The sequence below is a fragment of the Panthera tigris genome, chromosome A1 (assembly GCF_018350195.1).
Source record: "Panthera tigris isolate Pti1 chromosome A1, P.tigris_Pti1_mat1.1, whole genome shotgun sequence".
Taxonomy (NCBI): Eukaryota; Metazoa; Chordata; class Mammalia; order Carnivora; family Felidae; genus Panthera; species Panthera tigris.
In genome coordinates, this window is record NC_056660.1 from 231,211,706 (window position 1) to 231,233,556 (window position 21,851).

At 45.8% G+C, this 21,851-nt stretch overlaps 1 protein-coding gene across 4 annotated transcripts in view; it reads left to right on the forward strand.

Annotated features, from left to right (window-relative positions):
* SEMA5A (semaphorin 5A) overlaps window positions 1-21,851 on the forward strand; it is a 473,593-nt gene that overhangs the window by 441,844 nt on the left and 9,898 nt on the right. For 3 of the 4 annotated variants that reach the window (XM_042997660.1, XM_042997671.1, XM_042997662.1), the window contains 5 exons: window positions 7,087-7,312; window positions 10,564-10,782; window positions 18,341-18,511; window positions 20,034-20,189; window positions 21,610-21,657. In XM_042997660.1, the coding sequence (XP_042853594.1) occupies window positions 7,087-7,312; window positions 10,564-10,782; window positions 18,341-18,511; window positions 20,034-20,189; window positions 21,610-21,657 (820 nt within the window). The remainder of the gene's footprint in view (window positions 1-7,086; window positions 7,313-10,563; window positions 10,783-18,340; window positions 18,512-20,033; window positions 20,190-21,609; window positions 21,658-21,851) is intronic. The other variant, XM_042997674.1, reaches the window with a different exon arrangement.

The following is a 21,851-nucleotide window of genomic DNA, read 5'->3' on the forward strand; positions in this document are numbered from 1 at the left end:
TTCTCTTCCTTACTGGGTACCATACAGCTCATTTCCAGGACTTCCCGTCAATCTATGTTCTCTTTGCCCCAGGGGTCGGGGATCACAGACCTCCTGCTGTGCACAAGCTTGGGTGCTTTGGCCCTTTGCAGGCCAGACTGCATCTCTTCCTTATTTGTTTTGTGCAGAATGGCTTTCTGTCTCAGCAAGACACCCTTCGTTGCTGGAAGAGAACTTGATAAATGCATATGAAAACCGTGCGTATTCCAGATGAGAATAAATTTAGTTCATATCTTCAGCTATTCATAAAATGACTTTAAGGGTAATTTTCTTACTTTGGGCTGAGCATATGCTATCAAAATTTTGCTTGAATTGTCACCATCTATTTTGCTTTCAACCTATGGAATATAGATATTGTAGTGTTTTTCAAAGGAAAAATGAACAGCAATACACAGAGCCCGTCTTAACCACCGAAAGGTGTTCCGCAAACTTATGCATAGTCCCTCAGAATGGACTTATTTGTGAATTGATCAATATGGTGTATCCACTCACCAAAAAATAAATAAATTAGTAAGATCGGTAATATAAAGTAAACACGACAAACTTCCCGTGTGTTGGTGGGAGCAGGCATAGAAATAGACAAACTTCCATGACATTCATGCTTTGATTCTTTGAACCAAGGCTGAGGTGATGGTGGCCTGAATGACCAAAAAGCCGATTCAGGTGGGAGGGCCCATTTCTGTTGGTGCCTCCTAGACATTAAGTGAATGGTTCTTTCAGTGTTGACTGGGATAGAGAGTACGTGGGGGAACATATCTAGAGAATTGTGTAATATTGCTTTAGTAAGCATTCTTGATTTATTTTTCTTAGTTGTGCTTGACCATTTCTTTACGTTTTTTCCTTGCTGCATCAACTGTTTCCTTTATTGATTTTTATGTTTTTCCAGCTTTATTTTTTTTTTCCGGAAGTAACTAACATAACTTTGTATAAGTTTAAAAGGCACCTCATGTTGATGGGATACGTTTATTATTGAAAAATAATACTATTAAACTACTGCCTCCATCCCATCACATAGCTACCACTTCTGTCTTGAGGTGAGAACGTCTAAGATCTACTTTCTTAGCCACCTTCAGTTATGTGATACAATGTGATTAGCTATAATCGCCATGTTATCCATTAGATCCCCAGACTTGTTAACCTCATAACTGGAAGTTGGCACCCTTGCGTGTCTCCCCATTTTACCCATCTCTCCAATCACCACAATATCTATGTTGCTCTTTTGTATTTTTGTATTTTTTTAATAATTTTTAAAAATAATGTATTTATTTTGAGAGAGGCAGAGAGAGCATGAAGAGGGGAGGGGCAGAGAGAGAGAGAGAGAGAGAGAGAATCCCAAGCAGACTCTGCAGGGTCAGTGCAGAGCCCGATGTGGGGCTCCAACCCACGAAACTGTGAGATCCTGACCTGAGCCGAAATCAGGAGTCGGACACTTAACTGTCTGAGTCACCCAGGCACCCTGAGTCTGTACTTTTTAGATTCAACATAGAAGTGATATCATGCGGAATTTGTCTTTCTCTGTACAACTCATTTCACTTAGTATAATGTCCTCAAGGTCCATCCAAGTTGTTGAAAATGGTGGATTTTGGGGCGCCTGGGTGGCTCAGTCGGTTAAGCGTCTGACTTCAGCTCAGGTCATGATCTCACAGTCCATGAGTTCAAACCCTGCGTCAGGCTCTGTGCCGACAGTTCAGAGCCTGGAGCCTGCTTTGGATTCTGTGTCTCCCTCTCTCTCTAACTCTCCCCCGTTCATGCTCTGTCTCTCTCTGTCTCAAAAATAAATAAACATTAAAAAAGAAAAAAGAAAATGGTGGATTTTGTTTTCCGAAGATCATTGTTGCCCAGGAGTTTTGACTCCAAACAAGGCTCTTATGCACTGTTTCCTTCTCCACGAGGCTTCAGAATATCGATTCAGTCACGACCGACCATTTGCTTAAGTGGTCCAGCTTGTTCTGCGGTCCAGCTTGCTCTCTCTGGCTTCTTCTCTCAGAGGTGCCGAAAGCTAGGTGCCGGGTAGAGCAACTTTCTCCCCAAACATACTTGCTGTTATTCGATGAGGCTTTGCTGACATTACCGCCCTTAAAGTTTATGATATCGCTGTGAACACTGGCCAACGGTAGTGGAATTGAAGGAGCTACATCAACAAATATTTTCTGAGGGCCTAAGCTAAACTGTGGCAAGAGAGAGTCCCCTCTGAATATTCGCATCTGCTCTTTCTTCTCTTTGTACAGAAAATATCATTTGCTCTTTCTTTAGCCTTATTGCAGGGAGTTTTCAGGGACCAAATAAGAGATCTCCGTTCTAAGTGGTAATATTGGGCCAAACCATTTGGTGAGATAAAGAGAAAGCAACACTCAGGTTTTGGATCAGTTCTTTGCTTGAGGACTTTCTCAGTGGCTTGGAGTCAAGAAAAGTGAAATGGGACAGAATATCCATGTTAGACTTTGGCCTCCCCATAGAGTAATAACAATATCTTACATTCGTATAGCTTCCTGTGGTTTACAGGGCGTTTGCATAATGGTTTCAGTTGACCCTCATGACCACCTTGTGACATACACATGAGAGGTTTGTCATGGGAGAACGTGGAGAAGACCTTCAAGCTTCGGATCTATGTTCCTTCACATGTTGCCTGGAGTATCATGACACTGCCTGTGTATGTCTATAGAAGAATTAGATTTAAATATAGGATGGCTGACAACCTAGTAACTGTGTTCCTCCTTTGTTCTTAATAAAGGCCATAGAATGTTCTAGGATGAAGTCTATCCAGTGATAACTTTTATCACTGGCCATAAGCCTTGAGAACCTCATAAGACCCAAATAATCTAACCTGAGGCATAAAAGCCTGGCTATATGGGGACAGTCCCTTCCGTTTTATGTCTACATAATAGTATATATTATAGTATATATTGTGTATTATCCATTGTATTGTATATTACATATTCTGTTCACCCAGCATACCACATCTTACGTATCCATCCATCTTTGCTGCACACTTAGTTTGTCTCCATATCTTGGCTACTTTGAGTAATGCTGCAATAGACATGGGAGTGTAGACATCACTCTAAGACCCTGATTTCAGTTTCTTCAGATATATACCCAGAAGCGGGATTGATTTTAGTAACCATTGTTACCTGATGATTTCCACCAGAATATCAAGAATCCTATGTGGCAAGTAATAGTCATTAGCTCCCTGAAACGTCTTGGAAAACAATTTCTATTTTTAGCATCAAATGTAAGGCTGTTCACATCCCGTTCAGGGTCGGGTAGTTACTGTCGGGGTTCCTCAGCCAATCATAGTGCGCATATTCAGCTGAACCATAGAACTACTCCCCCTTGAATCCAATCACTTTATAATTTTGGCCATTAATATAAAACTGATTGGTCATACTATTTCTTGGCACGTCGTAATTCTATATGTTAAATGAGTGCATCATAATCAAACCTCAAAAAGCAGGTGGAAAGAGAAGTTCTGAGTCTCATGGTAGACTGTGTACGATGAAGAGACAACGAACAGAAGAACAAACTTGGTTATCAGAGATCAGGTCTAAGAAGCTCGAATTGATCTTTATTCTGGAGCTGGGGCCACCCCTGGCGCACATGACCCCCCTGCCCCGCTCAATATGTCACCAGCACACAGAGACCAACTCAGCTACTTGGCCCAGCTTTTGAATATATTTGCTAGTCACATATTTCAAAAAGGAAACTTCACCTCCATAGGAAATATAAAATATCTAGTGTACAGAAGCTAAGAGTTATTGGGAGCCTCCTGTATATTTGTTTATTAAGATGTGGGATCTTACTTTTTTTTTTTTTTTTTTTAGCGTTTATTTATTTTTGAGACAGAGAGAGACAAAGCATGAACGGCGGAGGGTCAGAGAGAGGGAGACACAGAATCCGAAACAGGCTCCAGGCTCTGAGCTGTTAGCACAGAGCCCGACGTGGGGCTCAAACTCACGGACCGCGAGATCATGACCTGGGCCGAAGTCGGCCGTTTAACCGACTGAGCCACCCAGGCGCCCCGGGATCTTACTGTTTTATAGGTGACGTCGAACTTACTAAGGCTTAAAGACCTGCATTTTTTTAAGCAGGGGTCCATAAACCACATATGTGCTGAGTCCGTTTCAGCAAGGAGCCCCGGACACTTGCCCAGCCAGGCTGGCACAGAGTGATGAAGGGGACGACAGTGGCGTGTGGCATTTTCAATTTGGGGATGGCAATGCTGTCACACTGTCAGCCTGGAAGACCCCAGACAAGGGTTTATTGTATTCCTCTCCTATGGCCTCCATCTCGAGAGAAAACGAGAGGGCTCACGCATGTCCCATCTAGTCTCTCACATGGCTGGGTTGATGGCATTCGTTGGGGCTATTTTTTCATTTTGGAGCAGCATCCAAATAATACCGTGATAAAAGATGCTATAAACAAAGGGAAATGAAGTCATCTGTCTTCCCGTGTGTTGGTGTGGAGATGAGAAGGACCAGCATTGGGGGGGCGGTGGGGGGGGGGATGGCCAGAAGGTATTAAATCAGAGAAGCACTTTCCAGATTCTCTGCTGAAGGCCTATGATGTCACAGACACGAAGAACTCCTGAGTATCACTTCTAAACTTCTTTAAAAAATGGGTTATGAGTAAAGAAAAGCAGTGAGAACAATTTGAGTCATGACGAAATAGGTGTTTTAATAGGCTTCCAGAGCGAGCTGGCCTTGTGGACACACGTGGCCAGTCTCTCTCCTGTCGGAAACTCTCTGATGTCATATTAAAGGAGTATTCTTTCAAAGCCTGAAGCAACAAAGACAGGTCTTCCTGGGCCGGAATCCCTGACTGGAGGGGGGATGAATTAATGGTGGATTCCTAGAAGCTAAACAACCGCCCCCAACACACTTGGTGTGTGAGGGACCTGGATGAGAAGCAACAACCCGTCAGTGTACCACCCCCCTCGGTTGTGGGTGGTATTCGCCAAGTTGGAAGTGAAAACACTGGATTTTGATCTAACCAAAATTACAGCCTAGCTGCATTCAGATAACAGGAGACGGGGATGTTCCAGACACCAGGGTGGGGTAGGGAGTAAAGGGCCAGAGCCTCTTTTTTCAGTAGCGCACAGTGAATGGATAATGCCTAATCCTGGAATATTCTAGTTGTCAGATCTGTGGGATAAATATGGAAATACTCAACTAAAAGGTATGGGGGAGGGGCACCTGGGTGGCTCAGTTGGTTAAGTGTCCGACTTCGGCTCAGGTCACGATCTCTCGGTTCATGAGTTCGAACCCTGTGTCGGCTCGTGCTGACATCTCAGAGCCCGGAGCCTGCTTCAGATTCTGTGTCTCCCTCTCTCTCTGCCCCACCCCTACTCTCTCTCTCTCAAAAATAAACAAACATTAAAAAAAAAGATACAGGGAAAAGATAGAGTGGTTCTCTTTTTCATAAGAAAGCTTCGAGGGCTATTTAACACTTACTTTATGTATATGTTTAACATTGATAAAAATGATTTTTAAAGTATGGTCATAACTGGGTGCATTAAGTATCGTTAAATGAAACTTGCTTTATCGTGAAATGGAAGAACATTGAGGTAGTGCTGTGTCCAAGGTCAAACCCTGTACCCCTCCTATGTGGCGCTTCTTCTGTTTAGAATTCTTGACAAATAAATCTTTAAGAATTTTAATAATTGGAGTCCTGAATTCCACCCCCACCACCCCACCCCATGCCCCGTTTGCCAGACCTTCATCTGTACCCTACTCAATGACTGGGACGCCCCGCCTGTGCTTACAAGGGAGATGTCTGGTAGTGAGGGAAGGGAGGAGAAGCAGAAATACCATGGTTGTATCAACGAGGGAAATGCTGTGAAACTTACACAGTGGAAGTTATTACAGGGGCGCCTGGGTGGCTCAGTTGGTTAAGCGTCCAACTTTTGCTCAGGTCATGATCTCAGAGTTCATGAGTTGGAGCCCCACGTAGGGCTCTGTGCTGTCATTGCAGAGCCTGCTTAAGATCCTCTGTCCCCCTCTCTCTCTGCCCCTCCGCCACTTGTGCTCTCTCTCAATAAGTAAGTAAATAAATAAATAACATATTTTTGCAAAGAAGTTATTACGTATTGTGTATTTTATTTGGATAAATAAATACTCCACTACTCTTATGCTTAGAATCTGTGATCCCAGAGCTTAAGATACTCATTAAATCTCATTGAGCATTATGTTGTCCAAAAACGAAAAGTTTTGGTTCCATCATTTGAACTTCAAGCTTTTTTTTTTAAAAAAAAGCTAAGCTCTGGGCGCCTGGGTGGCTCAGTCGGTTAAGCGGCCGACTTCGGCTCAGGTCATGATCTCGTGGTCCGTGAGTTCGAGCCCTGCGTCGGGCTCTGTGCTGACAGCTCAGAGCCTGGATCCTGTTTCGGATTCTGTGTCTCCCTCTCTCTGACCCTCCCCCATTCATGCTCTGTCTCTCTCTGTCTCAAAAATAAATAAACGTTAAAAGAAATTAAAAAAAAAAAAAAAGCTAAGCTTAACATTGGAATAATGAGCAGTTTTGGTTATTTATCAGGTGAAAGACGGAAGATGGTTTTTATGGGGTCACCATTCTTATTCACGTACGGTTACACTTACTGTCTCATTCTCCTTGTTGACACAGGATAAACTGTGCAGATTCCTTGTCTTGTTTTAAAGTTTATTTATTTTGAGAGAGGGAGAGAGAGAACATGAGCAGAGGAGGAGCAGAGAGAGAGAGAGAGAGAGAACACAAGAAGGCTCCGTGCTGTTAGCGCAGAGCCGGGTGTGCTCCATTAGGCAATCTGAGATTGTGACCTAAGCCGAGATCAAGAGTAGGACGCTTAACCGACTGAGCCACCCAGGCGCCCCTGTGCAGATTCCTTCTGTGGTTGACCTGAACACTGATCATCCTCTTAAATGTCCAATTTAACAAAAATGTGTTTTCCACTTTGTAGAGTAGCCGGTGGGTGTCAGGATGTGACGTGTTAGAGAGCCTGTCTCTCAGTAAGGGAAGGAAGCCCTGGACCCAGTTTATGCCCTACGATAAGCACCTGCCGCACCCTTTCTCTCCCAGGAGTACCAGCCTTGCAATATCAACCCGTGCCCCGAGCTGAAGAAGACCACACCCTGGACGCCCTGGACGCCCGTCAACATCTCGGACAACGGGGGCCACTATGAGCAGCGATTTCGCTACACGTGCAAAGCCCGCCTGCCTGATCCAAATCTGCTGGAAGTGGGAAGACAGAGAATCGAGATGCGATACTGTTCTAGTGACGGAACCAGCGGCTGCTCTACAGACGGTGAGCAGCCAACCCCCCAGGACCGACCCAACTTGCACAGACCCGCGTGCGACCCCATCTCTCAGGTCACAGGCGAGCAAGGGGCTCTTTTCCTTTTGATTATTTTCCCCTTAGCAATCTACGACAGTGATCCCACAAGTGCACAAATGCCTTTTGTAGCAAACTGATGGGAAAGAGTTCTATACTGAGGTGGTCCTGTGAACTCAGCCCTCAAAATAACACTGCCTTCTTAATACATCCAGAAGAGTTTCGGGGGGGGGGATTTATTTAATATCAGAAAATATATCAAGGAAGGCTCAGTCGTCTTCCATGAATCTTCTGGCACTAAAATGTAAGCTGCAGATAAGCTTTTCCTTTGATTATCCCCAAACTGGACAAAGACAAAGAAAGACCATCTCTGTGTTTCTGTCTATAGAAGGATCTTTCTGCGAAAAAGTTCGGCCTGTGGGGATCCTTTAATAGTCTCTGAAATTGCTCTGCCCTTTTAATCCCTTCAATACCATATTAATAGCAGAAGGGAAAGCTCTAAGAGAGACCACAAGATGCACCCTCCGCCTGGCCCCGCTGCTCAGTGGGCTACTCTCCTCTGACAACTCACTTGCTCCCCCTGGAGCTCAGCTGTCTCCACTGCAGGAAAGGGGGTGAGCCTGGCCTTCCCAAAGAGCTTCATTTCCGCTTCCTTATTCATCACTTCTGTCTTTCTCATCTACTTTCACAAATTTGTCCAATTCTAGAAAGGAAATAGGTGTTCACAGATGGTTCTCAGAACATGATGTGATGAGGACGGTGATAGTAATGTCGTGCACCTGGAACATTTTTCAGCACTTTTGTGTTTATGATTCCACATCATTCTCCCAACATGAGTGTAACATAGAAAGCATAGTCACCGTCAGTGACACTTTTAGAGAAGGATCCTTAGACCCAGGGTGGGTGGCCTTGATGAACCACTGAGGCAGTCGCCATGTTGGACTGACATGGATGGGATAAATTCATGGGGGTGTGATAAACGTCCTCCTTCATGACCAGAGGGAAATGGCTCCGGAGTGGCTCCACGTGAGGACCACTGGTGGCACACTGGCCACAAATGTCCCCGTCTCCTCCAGGAGCCTCTGAACAGCAGGGGCATCTTGGATCTGCCAGCCTTCATGACTGGAGGCTTGGCAGTTGCCATTGAGAGCCACACCTAATTGTACGTTCTGACATTAACTATTTCCTGACCTCAAACCATCCTGCTCACTGTAGTTCACCAACTAAATATAAGCCTGTTCATTGTTTCTTGAAAAAAAAAAAAAAAAGTCTGCTTTAGTGAAAAATGTTGTGTGAATAAGTCTACAATTTACATAAAGCAAACACCCATACATGTAGAAAATCAAACAAAATGATATTCACTCTTATTAATTGTGTAAAACCCTGCTGTAAGAAGAAAAGATATATGATAGAATATCAAGAGAAAACTGAGGACCCATTTGAAAGATCTGCATTCCACAAGGGATCATCCTGTGATGTCATGTTGGCATTGTGACATAAAATACAAAATCCCCAGTTAAAGATGAATTTCAGATATTTTTCAGAATTTTTAAAAATATGAGTATGCCCCATGAATCTTTTCTGGATAAGTATGACCCATGCAATATTTGGGACATACTTACCCTAAAATATTGCTAAAATTTGAATATCCAAATTCATCTGAAACTTGGATTTAACAGGGGTTCTTCTATTTTATTTGCAAAATCTGGCAACGCTGTCTCTGAGTCATCCACTTATTTTCTCATTTCAGAGCAGGCAGTGAATTTTCTTATTTCTTATTTCATCTAAGTAAAAAAAAGACAGTGAATAGCAGTGTGTCCCTACAGGAATGTCATTGTCTTTTCTGAACATACATTTTTTTAACCCTTTCATTCTCAGATGCATATAAAACCATAGCTGATATTTGTTTTCAATGATAGTAATATAAACTAAGAACAAGTTTGATACACATTTATAAAAAATATCCCATATTTCCTCCAAAAGTATATCTTGAGCAAGCCTTAAAATGTACTTCCTCTGCCTTGTGTCTTAGGGGCTTCTGGTTCTAATGACCATCCACACGTTTTGGTATGGACATCTTGAAAATATAGAATCGGGCTTCTTTGCCTCTGATTGCCCAAAATGAGGTTTGCCTGTGCATTGTTGTTTCTGTATTGATTAAGCACAGAGTACCGGTTCATTACAGAAAGACATTTCTAATCCATTTTCTCAAAAGAGCATCCTTCCTAGGTTTCTGAGCCAGAGTTTTTAACAACAGAGGAGCTTAGCAACAGGGCTGTGAGTGTATTTGCCTTGTCACACCTCCCGGGAACTGCGTGGCATCCTCAGAGTTTTTTGTTAAAACCCGCATCACATCGCCAGCATTTGAGAGAATTACTGAATATCTGTAATATTGTAAGCGAGCAGCCATTTTCACCAAAGCAAGCAGGAATGTTGACTGTGGCTAATTAAATGGCTTCCCAAGTGTAGAATGCTCAGAGCAGACCGGACCCCAGTACATAGGCAGAGCCTGTTCTTAACAAGACATTTCCTCGCTGCTGTGCTCTTACCGCCGCATGTGTACCTGGGAAAACACACCTGTTGGTAAGTGTGCTGTGAACTTCTTGGGAGCGGGTGCCACTGGGCAAGTTCATTCACAGGTGTGTTCAGTTCCGGGTCAGGCGCTCCACCCCTTGCCTGGTTCTTGGACAGACACCTGTCGCCCTGGCCTGTGATTCCGAAGCAGTTAACTCTGAATTATTTCCGAGACTTTCACCAGCATTAATTCACTTTGGAAAGGCTCACGGATAGAGGAACGGGTTTAGAAAAATGTCTGAATCATGCTTCCGTTTGTCCAGACGGATGTCCCCAATGGTGAGCATGGCCTGGTCCTGGACAGCCCGGTTTTGTTGCAGGATTCCCAAGGGAAGGGAGAAAGTTGTGTTTTCTTTGTAAGAAGTTTCTCAGGAAAATAAGTGACCTACAAACCCAAGGAAGTTACCACATTTACAAACCTAGTCCTCAGCTGCATCCTATGCAATAGCAAACGCAGAGAAAGAAGCTTCAGCGATTGGAGATTATCATTCGCCGCCAGTTGTTTGGTTTTTGAAGCATCAGAAGTATTCAACCGATGTTGAGAGTGTAGTTCTAGAAACGAAGCAGGCAGCCGAGGCAGAGTGAAGGTTTGCACTGTGTTTCCTCTAAGGACTTCTAATAGAATCACACTTGGGCCATTTCCTTGGCAGGCCTTTCTGGCGATTTCCTGCGTGCCGGGAGATACTCCGCCCACACCGTCAATGGGGCGTGGTCGGCCTGGACGTCGTGGTCACAGTGCAGCCGCGACTGCAGCAGGGGCATCCGGAACCGGAAGCGGGTTTGCAACAACCCCGAGCCCAAGTATGGGGGCTTGCCTTGCCTGGGCCCCTCCCTGGAATACCAGGAATGCAACATTCTGCCCTGCCCAGGTGAGTGGATTGAGTAATCTGGAAAACTTCTGAAAAATCAAGGGCCTTAGAAGACCTTCTGATTTAGGGAGGCTCGTTTAGCTTCCCCAGCCTTAGGCTTGAGATTATATGTATGTAAAGACTCACAGACTATATTTTCTAACTGCATCGGTGTAAAGACACATATAACCTAGGCTGGATTATATTCATTTATTTCTTCTGATATTTTTAAATGTTTATTTATTTTGAGACAGAGAAAGAATGAGTGTGGGAGGGGCAGAGAGAGAGGAAGAGGGAATCCTAAGCAGGCCCCGAGCTGTCAGTGCAGAGCTGACCATGAGATCATGACCTGAGCCGAAGCCAAAAGTTGGATGCTTAACCGAGCCACCCAGGCGCCCCTATGTCTCCTGATTTTAAAAGCAACTACAACATTCTTGTGAATCCCTATAAAAATCCTGGGCCCTAGGCATCATGCCTGATGGAGAAGTCGGCCCTGCCGTCATGGCCTGGAGAGATGTGTTGTGTCCTTGAAGCTGGGAGGTTGACCTCCTCCCAAACTGATAGGCCCAGCCGTCCCGGGACCGCCCTCCCCCCCATACCACAGGCTCCCCTTCCAGAATGACAGGTGTCGAGAATGACCCGCCAGGTGCCAGCCAAACCAGCCAAATCAGTCAGTCAGCAGGCCTCCACTCTGTGCTGAGTTCAGTCCTCTAAACACACACTCTTCTCCCCTGGAGGCTGACGGAAGCTGTGTTGTCGGTGTCCTGAGACCTGGTGTCTCATTTCACGAACTCCCAGAAAATCACAGGGTTAATAAATGAGCCTGAAGAGCCTCCTTCCTCCAGGACAGGACGCTGTGTGCACCGTCTGTCCTAGTCAGCGCTCCAGTCTCTCTGTGTCCCCACTGCCACAGCTCTGGATGTGGCTCTGGCACCTGACTCGCTTCCACCTGATGCTCCCGTGGTCAGAGTCTGCCATCGATGCCGCACGGCCACCCGAACCCTGTTGACGGCTGTGCGTGTTGTCTTTGGCTCTGTCGAGTGAAGGCTCCAGGACAGCCGAGAATTCTATGACGGACCCACTCCCTGCAGTGTCCCCGGCTCCCAGCATCAGCCTGGCACCCACGAAAGAGCTCTCAGTGATCATTCACGGAACCATGAGAAAACAAGCCCGTGGTTACTTGAGCTCCCTCCCTTCCTTCTTTGCTTCAATTCTGTCAGCAAACATTTCTGGATAGCCCACTGTGCACCATTCACAGGGAATACGTGGGCATGGTGATATGGTCCCGGGCAGAAAAGAACCTAGAGTTCGGTGAGGAGGCGCATCCTGGGAACGATGTCAACCCAGGATGGTCACTGGCTATTGGGCTGATGACCAGATGTAGTGACTATATCAGCCGAGGACCCATTGAGCTGGAATTATGGCAGCTACCCCGATCAGGTGGCCCCTGAACTGGGTCCTGAGGGACAGACAGGAGTTGACCAAATAGACAAGCAGGGATGGTGAGTCAGGGAGGGTGATTCCAAACACCAGGTACAGTGATTTTAAAGATACAGAAGCGTGCAAGCATAGCATCTTTTTCAGTGGGTACAAATAAGTTTCTTAGTTCCTTAAGCAAGAAACTCTCTTGCAGCAGACCTCAGTGAACATTTGTTGGATGGGTGAATGGACGAAAGGTGGATGGATAGATGACGGATGGGTGCTGGGTGAATTGGTGGATGGATAGATAGGTAGATGGATGGACAGATGAATTGGATATTTGATGGATGGATGGATAGGTGGGGGATGAATGGATGATGGGTGGATTGGTAGATGAATAGATGGTGAGTGGATAATAGATGGATGGGTGCTGGGTGAATTGGTGGATGGATGGATAAGTGGATGGATGGACATGAATAATGGGTAGATGAGGGATGGATGGATAGGTGGATGGATGAACAGACGAATTGGATATTTGATGGATGGATGGATGGATGGATAGGTGGGGGATGAATGGGTGATGGGTGGATTGGTAGATGAATAGATGGGTGAATGGATAATAGATGGATGGGTGGTGGACGAATAGATGGATGGATAGATAGATGATGGATGGGTGCTAGGTGAATTGGTGGATGGGTGGTGAGTGAATTGATGGATAGATAAGTGGATGGATGGACAGATGAATAATGGGTAGATGAGGGATGGATGGATAGGTGGGGGATGAATGGGTGATGGGTGGATTGGTAGATGAATAAATAGTTGGATGGCTGGATGGCTGGATGAATAAATGTACATTAAACTGAAAATAACATAGCTCTCAGCTTTGTAGCTGAGAATCCCAATCATGCCCTTGTTCCTAGGGCTGCTCAGCCCCTTTTAGGCTGTCTCTTCCTGTATTTCTCCAGCCTCAGGGGACTTTTCCCTTCAGCCACTCAGTTCTCCCAACCAAATGATGTTGAGGGGGTGGGAAAGGTCACAAAGCCAGTTCTTTCCCACAGCCCCAGCAGGGAGAGTAAGATTCCTCCCTGGAGCTGGGAGACAGTTTGTTGGTGACATCATCAGATTAGGATACGTGTTATAAACTGAACAGGGAGGGCGGCAGGGGAATGTCAGGATCCCTCCATCCACCCACGCCTCCCCAGGATCCAGACATGAGTCCTCATCACTGTCAACGAGCTTCAAGTCTCCTCCAAATATTTGAATGCCGCTCTGGTCCTTGCATGTAAGGCTCAAGCCCATCTCAGACACATCCCTTAACATGACTCGGGGGCTATTTGTATTTCAGTTGATTTGATGGCCAAGCCAGTATCATATGCACATAACCCTAATGTCTTGAAATAGCTCCGTCCTCATTTTCTTTCTGAAAGCCAACATTCCAGAGGGTTGTGGAAATATTCAGACGGGTCCCCATCACTTTCCACTTGGGAATGAGCAAGTTCAGGCGACTGAGTTGGGTAAATGTCTATCCTCTCTCCCACCTTCTAGAAAATTCCTGAACACACGACGGGATGTAACTTGGCAAGGGGGGATTGGAAGCAATCAGAGATGTGGGTGCCAAGCTGCAAATCCAGCAATAGGGCTATTTTTTACCCCATTTAGGATACTCTCCTCCCTGTGAATTTACTCATCCTTAGTCCTATTGGGCCCATAAAGAACAGCTACAAATGGACACTGTGTCTTATTTAAAAACAAGTTTGTTCATTATGATGAAATTTGAAAATCAAAGGCTAGATGAATGGAAAATCCTTTAAATCAGTCAATGAAAAATTTGATCTCCAATTCCAATTTGTATACTAAACTGCAATAAGGTTGTAAAGTCGTGATCGTGTTGAAATGATCCTTTCTCCCCTCCTGTGGGTTGGTCTGGTAGTAACTTCACCTATGTAATTTTCCTGCAACACTGCGCGGTAGCTTGGTCTTTCTTCACTCCCTTTGTCAATCCACGTTTATCTCAGAACTGAGGATTCCAGATCTTGACCTACAAAGGTAGAATCAACAGGTAGTTCCTTGTTACTAAGTACTATTCAAATTAAAATAAGATTCTGTGTATATTTATGAAAACCTTAAGTATGAGGGAGGAGGATCCTGAGTGGGATGAGTTGGGGCAGATGTATGTTCTATAGATAACATGTTAGACACCTGTGATGAGCTTAGAACACTCTGCCTTTCTCTTAGTGAATTCCTTGAGTCCATGCTTTGTTCTATAAACCACAGGCGACAAAAATGGCTCATGAGACATAGCTTCTGTCCAGAAGGAGCACTGAGGATTGGAGTAGGGGCAGCCGTTGCAGGAAACTTCTGCCCAGGGGTCCTTGGAGGAGTCTAGAGCACAGCTGTCCTACAGTGACGGCCTGTGTGGCCCAGGCCTCCGGACGCTGGGGAATCCACGTCAAACACGCCCACGTCCTGGAGAACTGTAAATGTCGGGCTTTGTATCTCTGACAGCACATAGGATGCCTGACACTCAGACGTTAATCATTCCATTTTGCTTTGCTCTTTAGATCACTAGTAACTGTACTTCCCGTGGCCACCATTCTTCTGTTACTGTAGTAGGTAGATGCCAACACGAATTGGCATCTTCTTCTATGAAGTTGACCTAATCCATACATTCCGTTGGCTCAAAAATAATTCCCTACAATTGATTGCTTTGCTCCTTGCAAAAAACCTGGGATCTGAGCTTTCGTATATTTGTCCGATCTTCCTACGAGCTGGTCTTTCTCGGCCAGGAGGAGATTCCCGCAGGAGTTTTAGCGACGGGACAGAAGTTACGTGAAACCCCACACTGTGCCGAGTCCTGGGCTCAGCCTGCCAGGCCTGCTCCCCACGCGTTCCCTCTGCGCCCTAACCCTTCTGCATTTCAGTCCCACATTTCTAGAATACAACCCCCCCCACCAAGGCTGGCGGTGAGGACAGGGGGGGCAATACTGAGCGAGTTATTATTTCCGCTCGTGTAGTTATTTTGTTAGTCCAGCCTAGTTTATGTAGCGGAAAAGGAAGATTTCATGTGCTCAGCCCAGCTCAGCACGGAGTCTACATTTGTATGGTTTTCTTGGCTTCCAAGTTCCTGTTTTCCGACCAGGTTCTGCATGCTCCCTGGCAGTGAAGGCTACGTCATGGAGCTTTTTAATAGGCTGTTATTTCTGTTTTGGAAACACGTTAGCCTTCCGAATGTGAAATGGCATTTCCATACTCAATGTCATTTTTCACCCGGTGTAAAGCACCATCCCCCTTCTCCCCAGTGTCACTGCCCCCAGAGGAAGGTTGAGATTTGAAACGTAAGCACGAGGATGACGTGGTGGGGGGCGAGGAGCAGGGTAGAATCGGTCTGGGGGCATCGGACAATTACAGACCAGGGCCACTACCTGATGGAATGAAGTGGCTGGAATTGTCCTTTGATTTCCTTTTGTACAGAGAGCATCTATTTCCCCAACTCTTCAATATCCCTTGGAGCAAAGCAATTGCCGTGGCAATTGGTAGAGGTACGATGTGATCTAGTGGTTTAAACTGACAAGTGGGAACGTTTCGCAACTGGGTTCGGTTACTAATGTGCCCCCAAACTGCTCACATTTTGAGCGAGAATGACACTCTCTCTGTCAAACAACCGACAGTCCTGGGCCGGGGGATGTTTTTCACGATCCCCACCGGACAGTCGGTGTGGGGGGCGGGGGCGGGCAGCCTTTATTAGACGAGATGAGATGATACTTAGCGTACTGGTTGAAATGTGGATAGGAGCGAACAGTTTGAAAGACCGCAAGGTGGGTTGTACATAGGAGCTTATTGGCTCCCTGCTGTGTGTGACCGTTAGATCCTGCGTGATCATAGAATGATTGTGAAGGAAAGCACTCGATGTTTGGTTTGTTTTTTAAAGTGTTTACCCTTTTTTGTGTTTGAGTAAGAATATTTAACGTGAGAGCCACCCACGTGAGATAACAAAGACTTAACAAACCTTTATTAAAAGACGATACTGTTACTACGGTACTGTTCGGACAACACCAGACGGTACCGTTAACTACAGACGCGGTGCCACACAGGCACATAGTGTTGGCGTCTGTGAACGATGGTGCAGTGGACATAGGAATGGAGGTGTCTTTTAGAAATCTTGATTTCAGTTCTTTCGGATATCTATACCCAGAAGCGGGACTGCTGGATCACACAGTAGCTCTGGTTTTCATTTTTTGAGGAACCTCCGTAGTGCTTTCCCCAGCGGCCGCCCCAGGTTTCATTTGCACCGGCAGCGTGCAAGGGTTCCAGTTTCGCCACATCCTCACCAACGTTATTATCTGTCTGTCATTCTTTTTATAATCTCCATCCTGGCAGGGGTGGGGGGATGCCTTATGGTGGTTTTGAATTGGCATTTCCCCGATAATGAGTGATGTTGGCCATTGGTCAGCAGGTCTATCATTAGCCACAAGGGGCGCCTGGGTGGCTCAGTCGGTTAAGCGTCCGACTTTGACTCAGGTCATGATCTCACAGTTCATGAGTTTGAGCCCATGTCAGGCTCTGTGCCGACAGCTCAGAGCCTGGAGCCTTCTTCGGATTCTAGGTCTCTCTCTCTCTGCCCTTCCCCCCCCCCCCCCCCCCCACCGCCTCTTTCTTTCTTTCAAAAATAAATAAACATTAATTTTTTGTTTAAGTGAAGAATCCTCAGATCACGTGGTTGGTTCTAAATTGGGCTCTGGAACCGTCTAGAACAAGTCAGTAGACCCTTCTGAGCCCCAGACTTTCCTGTGTACACTCTGACACCTTTGACACCTGTCATTCTAAGGCACTACGACTTATGGGCACCCTTTTTGGGGGTGTGCAAGTATATGTGGTAGAGACCAAACTTCAGCTCCAGGAAAAACAGCCAGCAAGCATCCTCCCAGTAAGATTGGATGTGGGAGAGGATTTTTGAAATAGGCAAACATCTGACTGCCTCCTTTTGCTGGTGTCACAGCCTGTGACATATATCTGACGGGTTCCCCCTTAGGCTCTAATCTAACTTACTGCCTATTAAGTAAAATGTATAGACTTTTGAGTCTCAAAGTTCCCAGTTAGGTCACAGACTCGTTTTAAAATTGGTTTGAAATGGTTTTGTGTTTTTTTGTCTTTTGGTTTTTTTCATTGTAAAAATGAGGGGGGTGGGCCTGGGTGGCTCAGTGGGTTAAGCATCCGGCTGCAGCTCAGGTCACGATCTCACGGTCTGTGGGTTCAAGCCCCCCGCGTCGGGCTCTGTGCCGACAGCTCAGAGCCTGGAGCCTCCTTCGGATTCTGTGTCTCGGGTCAGATATGACAGTAGCAGAGACCGAAGCCAGATGAGGTGTCTGTTTTAGCAACTTCAGCTAACTCGAGGCAAGCGTGAGATCCCAGAGCCAGGTGGGCCGCTGATCCCAGCGTTCAGGAGGCCCGTGGGCAGGTATCAGGGGCCCGGCCTGGGGAGAACGGGAGTCATGCTCTGGGTCACCAGCAGTCATGGAACCAGTTATGCCTCACGCCCTTAGTGTAAAACTCACCTGCATTAGCATCCTGAAGTCTGGCCGCAGATCTTGGGGATTCCTGTCTTTGGTCTCCTGTCAGTGCACTTCCAAGGCAGGGTGGTTTATGCTTAGTTGGGTTGTTTGATGCCCCCATCTAGAAGCATCCTTCACAGTTCCTGCCAGGACCCGTTAGCTCTTTTCTATCCCGCTCTCGTGGAGCACATCGTAATGCAATTAGTAAGGAAGCCTGTGTCCACAACTGCTGATCCTTGGCTGCAGTTCCACTCTGTGGTTAGCAAAGGTGAGCGCTCCCTGGCCTTCCCAGTAATGACCACGGAATGTGGTTAATGGTCCTTCCCAGAACTGGGACTTTGTTATGGGTACATAGCATTCCTCGGCTATCTTCGTGCTTGCTTGTTATATGCTTGGAAACATTTCCTGAAAGAGCAAGTGAGAGGAACCGAGAAAGCAGAGGGAGAAATACACAAAACTGGTTTCGCCACCAGGAGGAAGAGGCCAGACAGCCCTGGGAGCGGTCAGGGGCGTGTGCAGGTGTCCTCCCACGATGCACGTTCTATCTGCGGCCGCATCAGGCTGGTCACATTAGGAGTTCAGAAGTCATATGCCTTTGTGTCCCTTCCCAGTGGATGGCGTGTGGTCTTGCTGGTCTCCCTGGTCAAAATGCTCGGCGACCTGTGGCGGTGGACACTACATGAGGACCCGCTCGTGCACAAACCCGGCCCCAGCCTACGGAGGAGACATCTGCCTGGGGCTACATACGGAGGAAGCTCTCTGCAACACGCAGCCCTGCCCCGGTGAGCAGCCAGGAGGCTTGCGCGATTCTGGGCAGACTCGCCTCTTCCCTTGATTGATGTAGAAACGGTGAAATTGATGGTAGCCCACGACAGCAAATCCTGAAAGAGAGGAGCACCTCATCCCTCACAGTTATCCTTGACTGTATCCCACTGTTGTGCATTAAAATAGCTGCCACCACGTCAAGAGTGTCACAACGAGTAACAGAAACTCGTTATCACAATGTCTCAGTAGAAGGTTTAACCTGGTAGTGGGATCTGAAAATCAGAGTGGGGAGCAAGGAGAGCCCTTGGAAGGACTCAGCCTCAGGTCTGGGGGCAGGGGATGGGCAAGCTCCGAGGCTGGCTAGCACAGGTGCCCAGCGGGTGCACTGTAACAGCCTCCCCACCCAACAGGGCCCGCTAGGAATGAATGAGGCGCCCTCTTCTGAGTCTAACTTTGACATTGAAGTGCTCATCATTTTTTTGTTTTTAACTTGCTCCTCCAGATCTTTCTGGAAGGTTCCATTTATACAGAACAGGGCCTAGAAACCAGATTCTCAGTCATCCTCAAACCTGGCGCTTGACACATTTTTGAGGAAAAATGTCATGTCTTTACAGTGAGTCAAGGCACACGTCTGATTTCCAAACTTCCCCTGTAACGCAAAGATGATGCTTAAATCTAAAAAGAAGAAAAAAGCAACCCGCATAGAAACATGTCTTTTTAATGTGTTTAATAGTTTCAAAAAATACGGAGAGTTCTTTTTTATTTATTTTTTTTTAAACCCCTTACTTAAAATATAAGGGTTGCTCTCTCTTTTCACACATCCGTAAGCCTGGGCGAATTTAACAAATCCTAGCAAATTTTCCACTTCGGGGTGAAGTGACCTTTTATCACTCAGCTTGGGGCCTTAACTCAAGACTCGTGCACCGATCTTACGCACATAGGCAACGGTAAACACGGGATAAAATAAATTCTTCCTCAAGTACAGCCTGACTTTGGTATATTGACTCTGCACAGTTGTTTTTGTAACAGAAGCGAAAGTGTTCGACACCCCTTTCAGCAACCAGGGCTTTCTCATTCACACATTGTCATTTCTCTTGCTCGAGCTCTGAGGCCTGTAGGAATTTTGCGGGAAAACCTTTGAGGGCTGGCCTTCATTGGGGAGCATTGCCAGGTGGAAAATGGTGTCCTCACTGCTGATTTCTCTCCCCCGACCACTGCCCATGTCTACACTGCTGGACCTCACGAATTAGCTTACTGAGTGTCTAGTACAATGAGTTGAAAGCAGTAAAATAACATGGGTTCTAGAAAATGCGTTTTAAGCACATTTGATTTTTGATCAAAGGCATACCAGCTCTTTTACCCGTGCCCGTGTGTAATTTATCTACTGGAGCGGCCAGAGGCTACCTGTCCATCTTATTTATACCCAGACCCGTTAAAATTGTAGTATGAAAATTTAATGTAACGTATGTGACCTGTGGTGCTTCCAGGTCGATCGATCTCAGTGGGCAGTGTTGTCCCGTCCCCTTCTGGTCATTGCAGAGAGCTGGTCGGAGTGGTCAGACTGGTCTGAGTGTGACGTGTCTGGAGTCCAGATCCGTGCCCGCCAGTGCATCCTTCTGTTCCCTGTGGGCAGCCAGTGTTCTGGAAACACCACGGAGAGCCGGCCGTGTGAGTTTGATTCCAATTTCATCCCAGGTAAGAGCAGAGATGCTTATCGGGGTGAACAAAGTCATTTCCATTGTTTAGAGAGGAGATGAGTCATAGGTGGGAGTGTTAGCTGTCCTTGGAGGTCACTTTTGGTGAAACAGAGATGATCCTATCAATTCTTGTCCTTTCAAGGTAATTAGACGATAGATTTACAGATAACGGTGGGTTGCATTTCAGCCATGAGTTTTAAGATTTTTTTTTTTTTTTAGCACAGTGTCTTTTACAATTTACTGACTATAACACAGCGAGAAGATTCTGCTCAAAAAAATTAAAATAGATTATTTTGGTATTTTAACAGGTTAAATGCTTCTGTCATGTTGTGTGCAGGTGTTTGTACAGAGAAAAGGGGACAGTTCTTTTGCAACTTTGATATAGTTGGGAAAATGGAAATGTACCAGGGGGCTCATCTTGGAGAAGAGATTAGCTGGCCCTTTGCCAGTAGGCTTTTCCATGTGAAATTGGTGTTTACTTATCGATGGTAACAAATCATCTGTCGCATGTTCACTGTAAGCACGGTGTTAGATACTTGTAAGTCATTTTGTACATGTCCACTGTGGGCCTGAGGACTGATGTAGACCAAACAAGCAGAGAGCAACCTGTTTCAAGATAATAATAGGTAACTACCTTGTTTTCTTCCAGTTACGGAAAAAGGTAATCATATGTTACAGAAAATTACTAATGTTAGTCTTGTATGGCACTTCCATCATGTATGGTATAGAACTGAAAGCATTGTGTCATTTTCCTTCTTAACCAGAGACACGTTGCTAATTCTTGTTACGCAGAGAAAAATTCTCGCTCCAGGAAAGAATCACGTCTCCGGTCTTCTGACATGGTGTTTGATCCTTGATCCTTGTGGGTTAAAACGTTTTTGGGATCTGTTCCCTCATTGGCATCTTATTTGTGTATTTGTATGTGTCATGGCAAAGAGCATGAGTGAGCTCTGAATGGGGACTTTATTTGTCGTGGCAATTTTCTTCGAGCTCCAGTGGATCAGTCCCCCCCTCTGCAGGGAATTTGACAACACTGGCTTTGATGCAACCAGAGATCGGAGGTGGGAAGACCGAGGCAGACGCTGTGGGGTTCACAGCTGGCAGAATATATGGTAGCGGAAAACCAGCACATACTTGGCTTTATTTCGAAGTTAGTGCCTTGGTTTCGAGCCAAAGGACCATAGCCTTTTCTTTCTGTGGTAACGAATCTCACTCGTTCCCCCTCTAGATGACCTTGACCAAGTACAGCTCAGGTTGGTTAGAACAAAGAAACACGTGTGATTTGTTTTTTTTAACAATTAGTCAAGCTTTTGGAACTTGGACTCACATAAAACTCGAAATCATTAGATATTTTGTAAATGAACCATTGATGTTTGCTTCCTTCCCAACACCCAACGTCATGATTTAATTTTTTCCAGAAGTATCTGTGGCGAGATCCAGTAGTGTAGAAGAGAAAAGGTGTGGGGGTAAGTTCCTCTTTTTAACTAATGTTTTTTAACTTTTTTTTTAAACTAGTGTTTCGTTGATTTCCGTTCTTTTCTAATCATTTCTCTTCCCATACGTTTCATATGATGTTTGGGCCAAGAAAAACAGACTGGAGAAACTCTTGATCCAAACCCCTTCCACTTTGGTAGTGTAACTACAAATAGTCAATATTTGA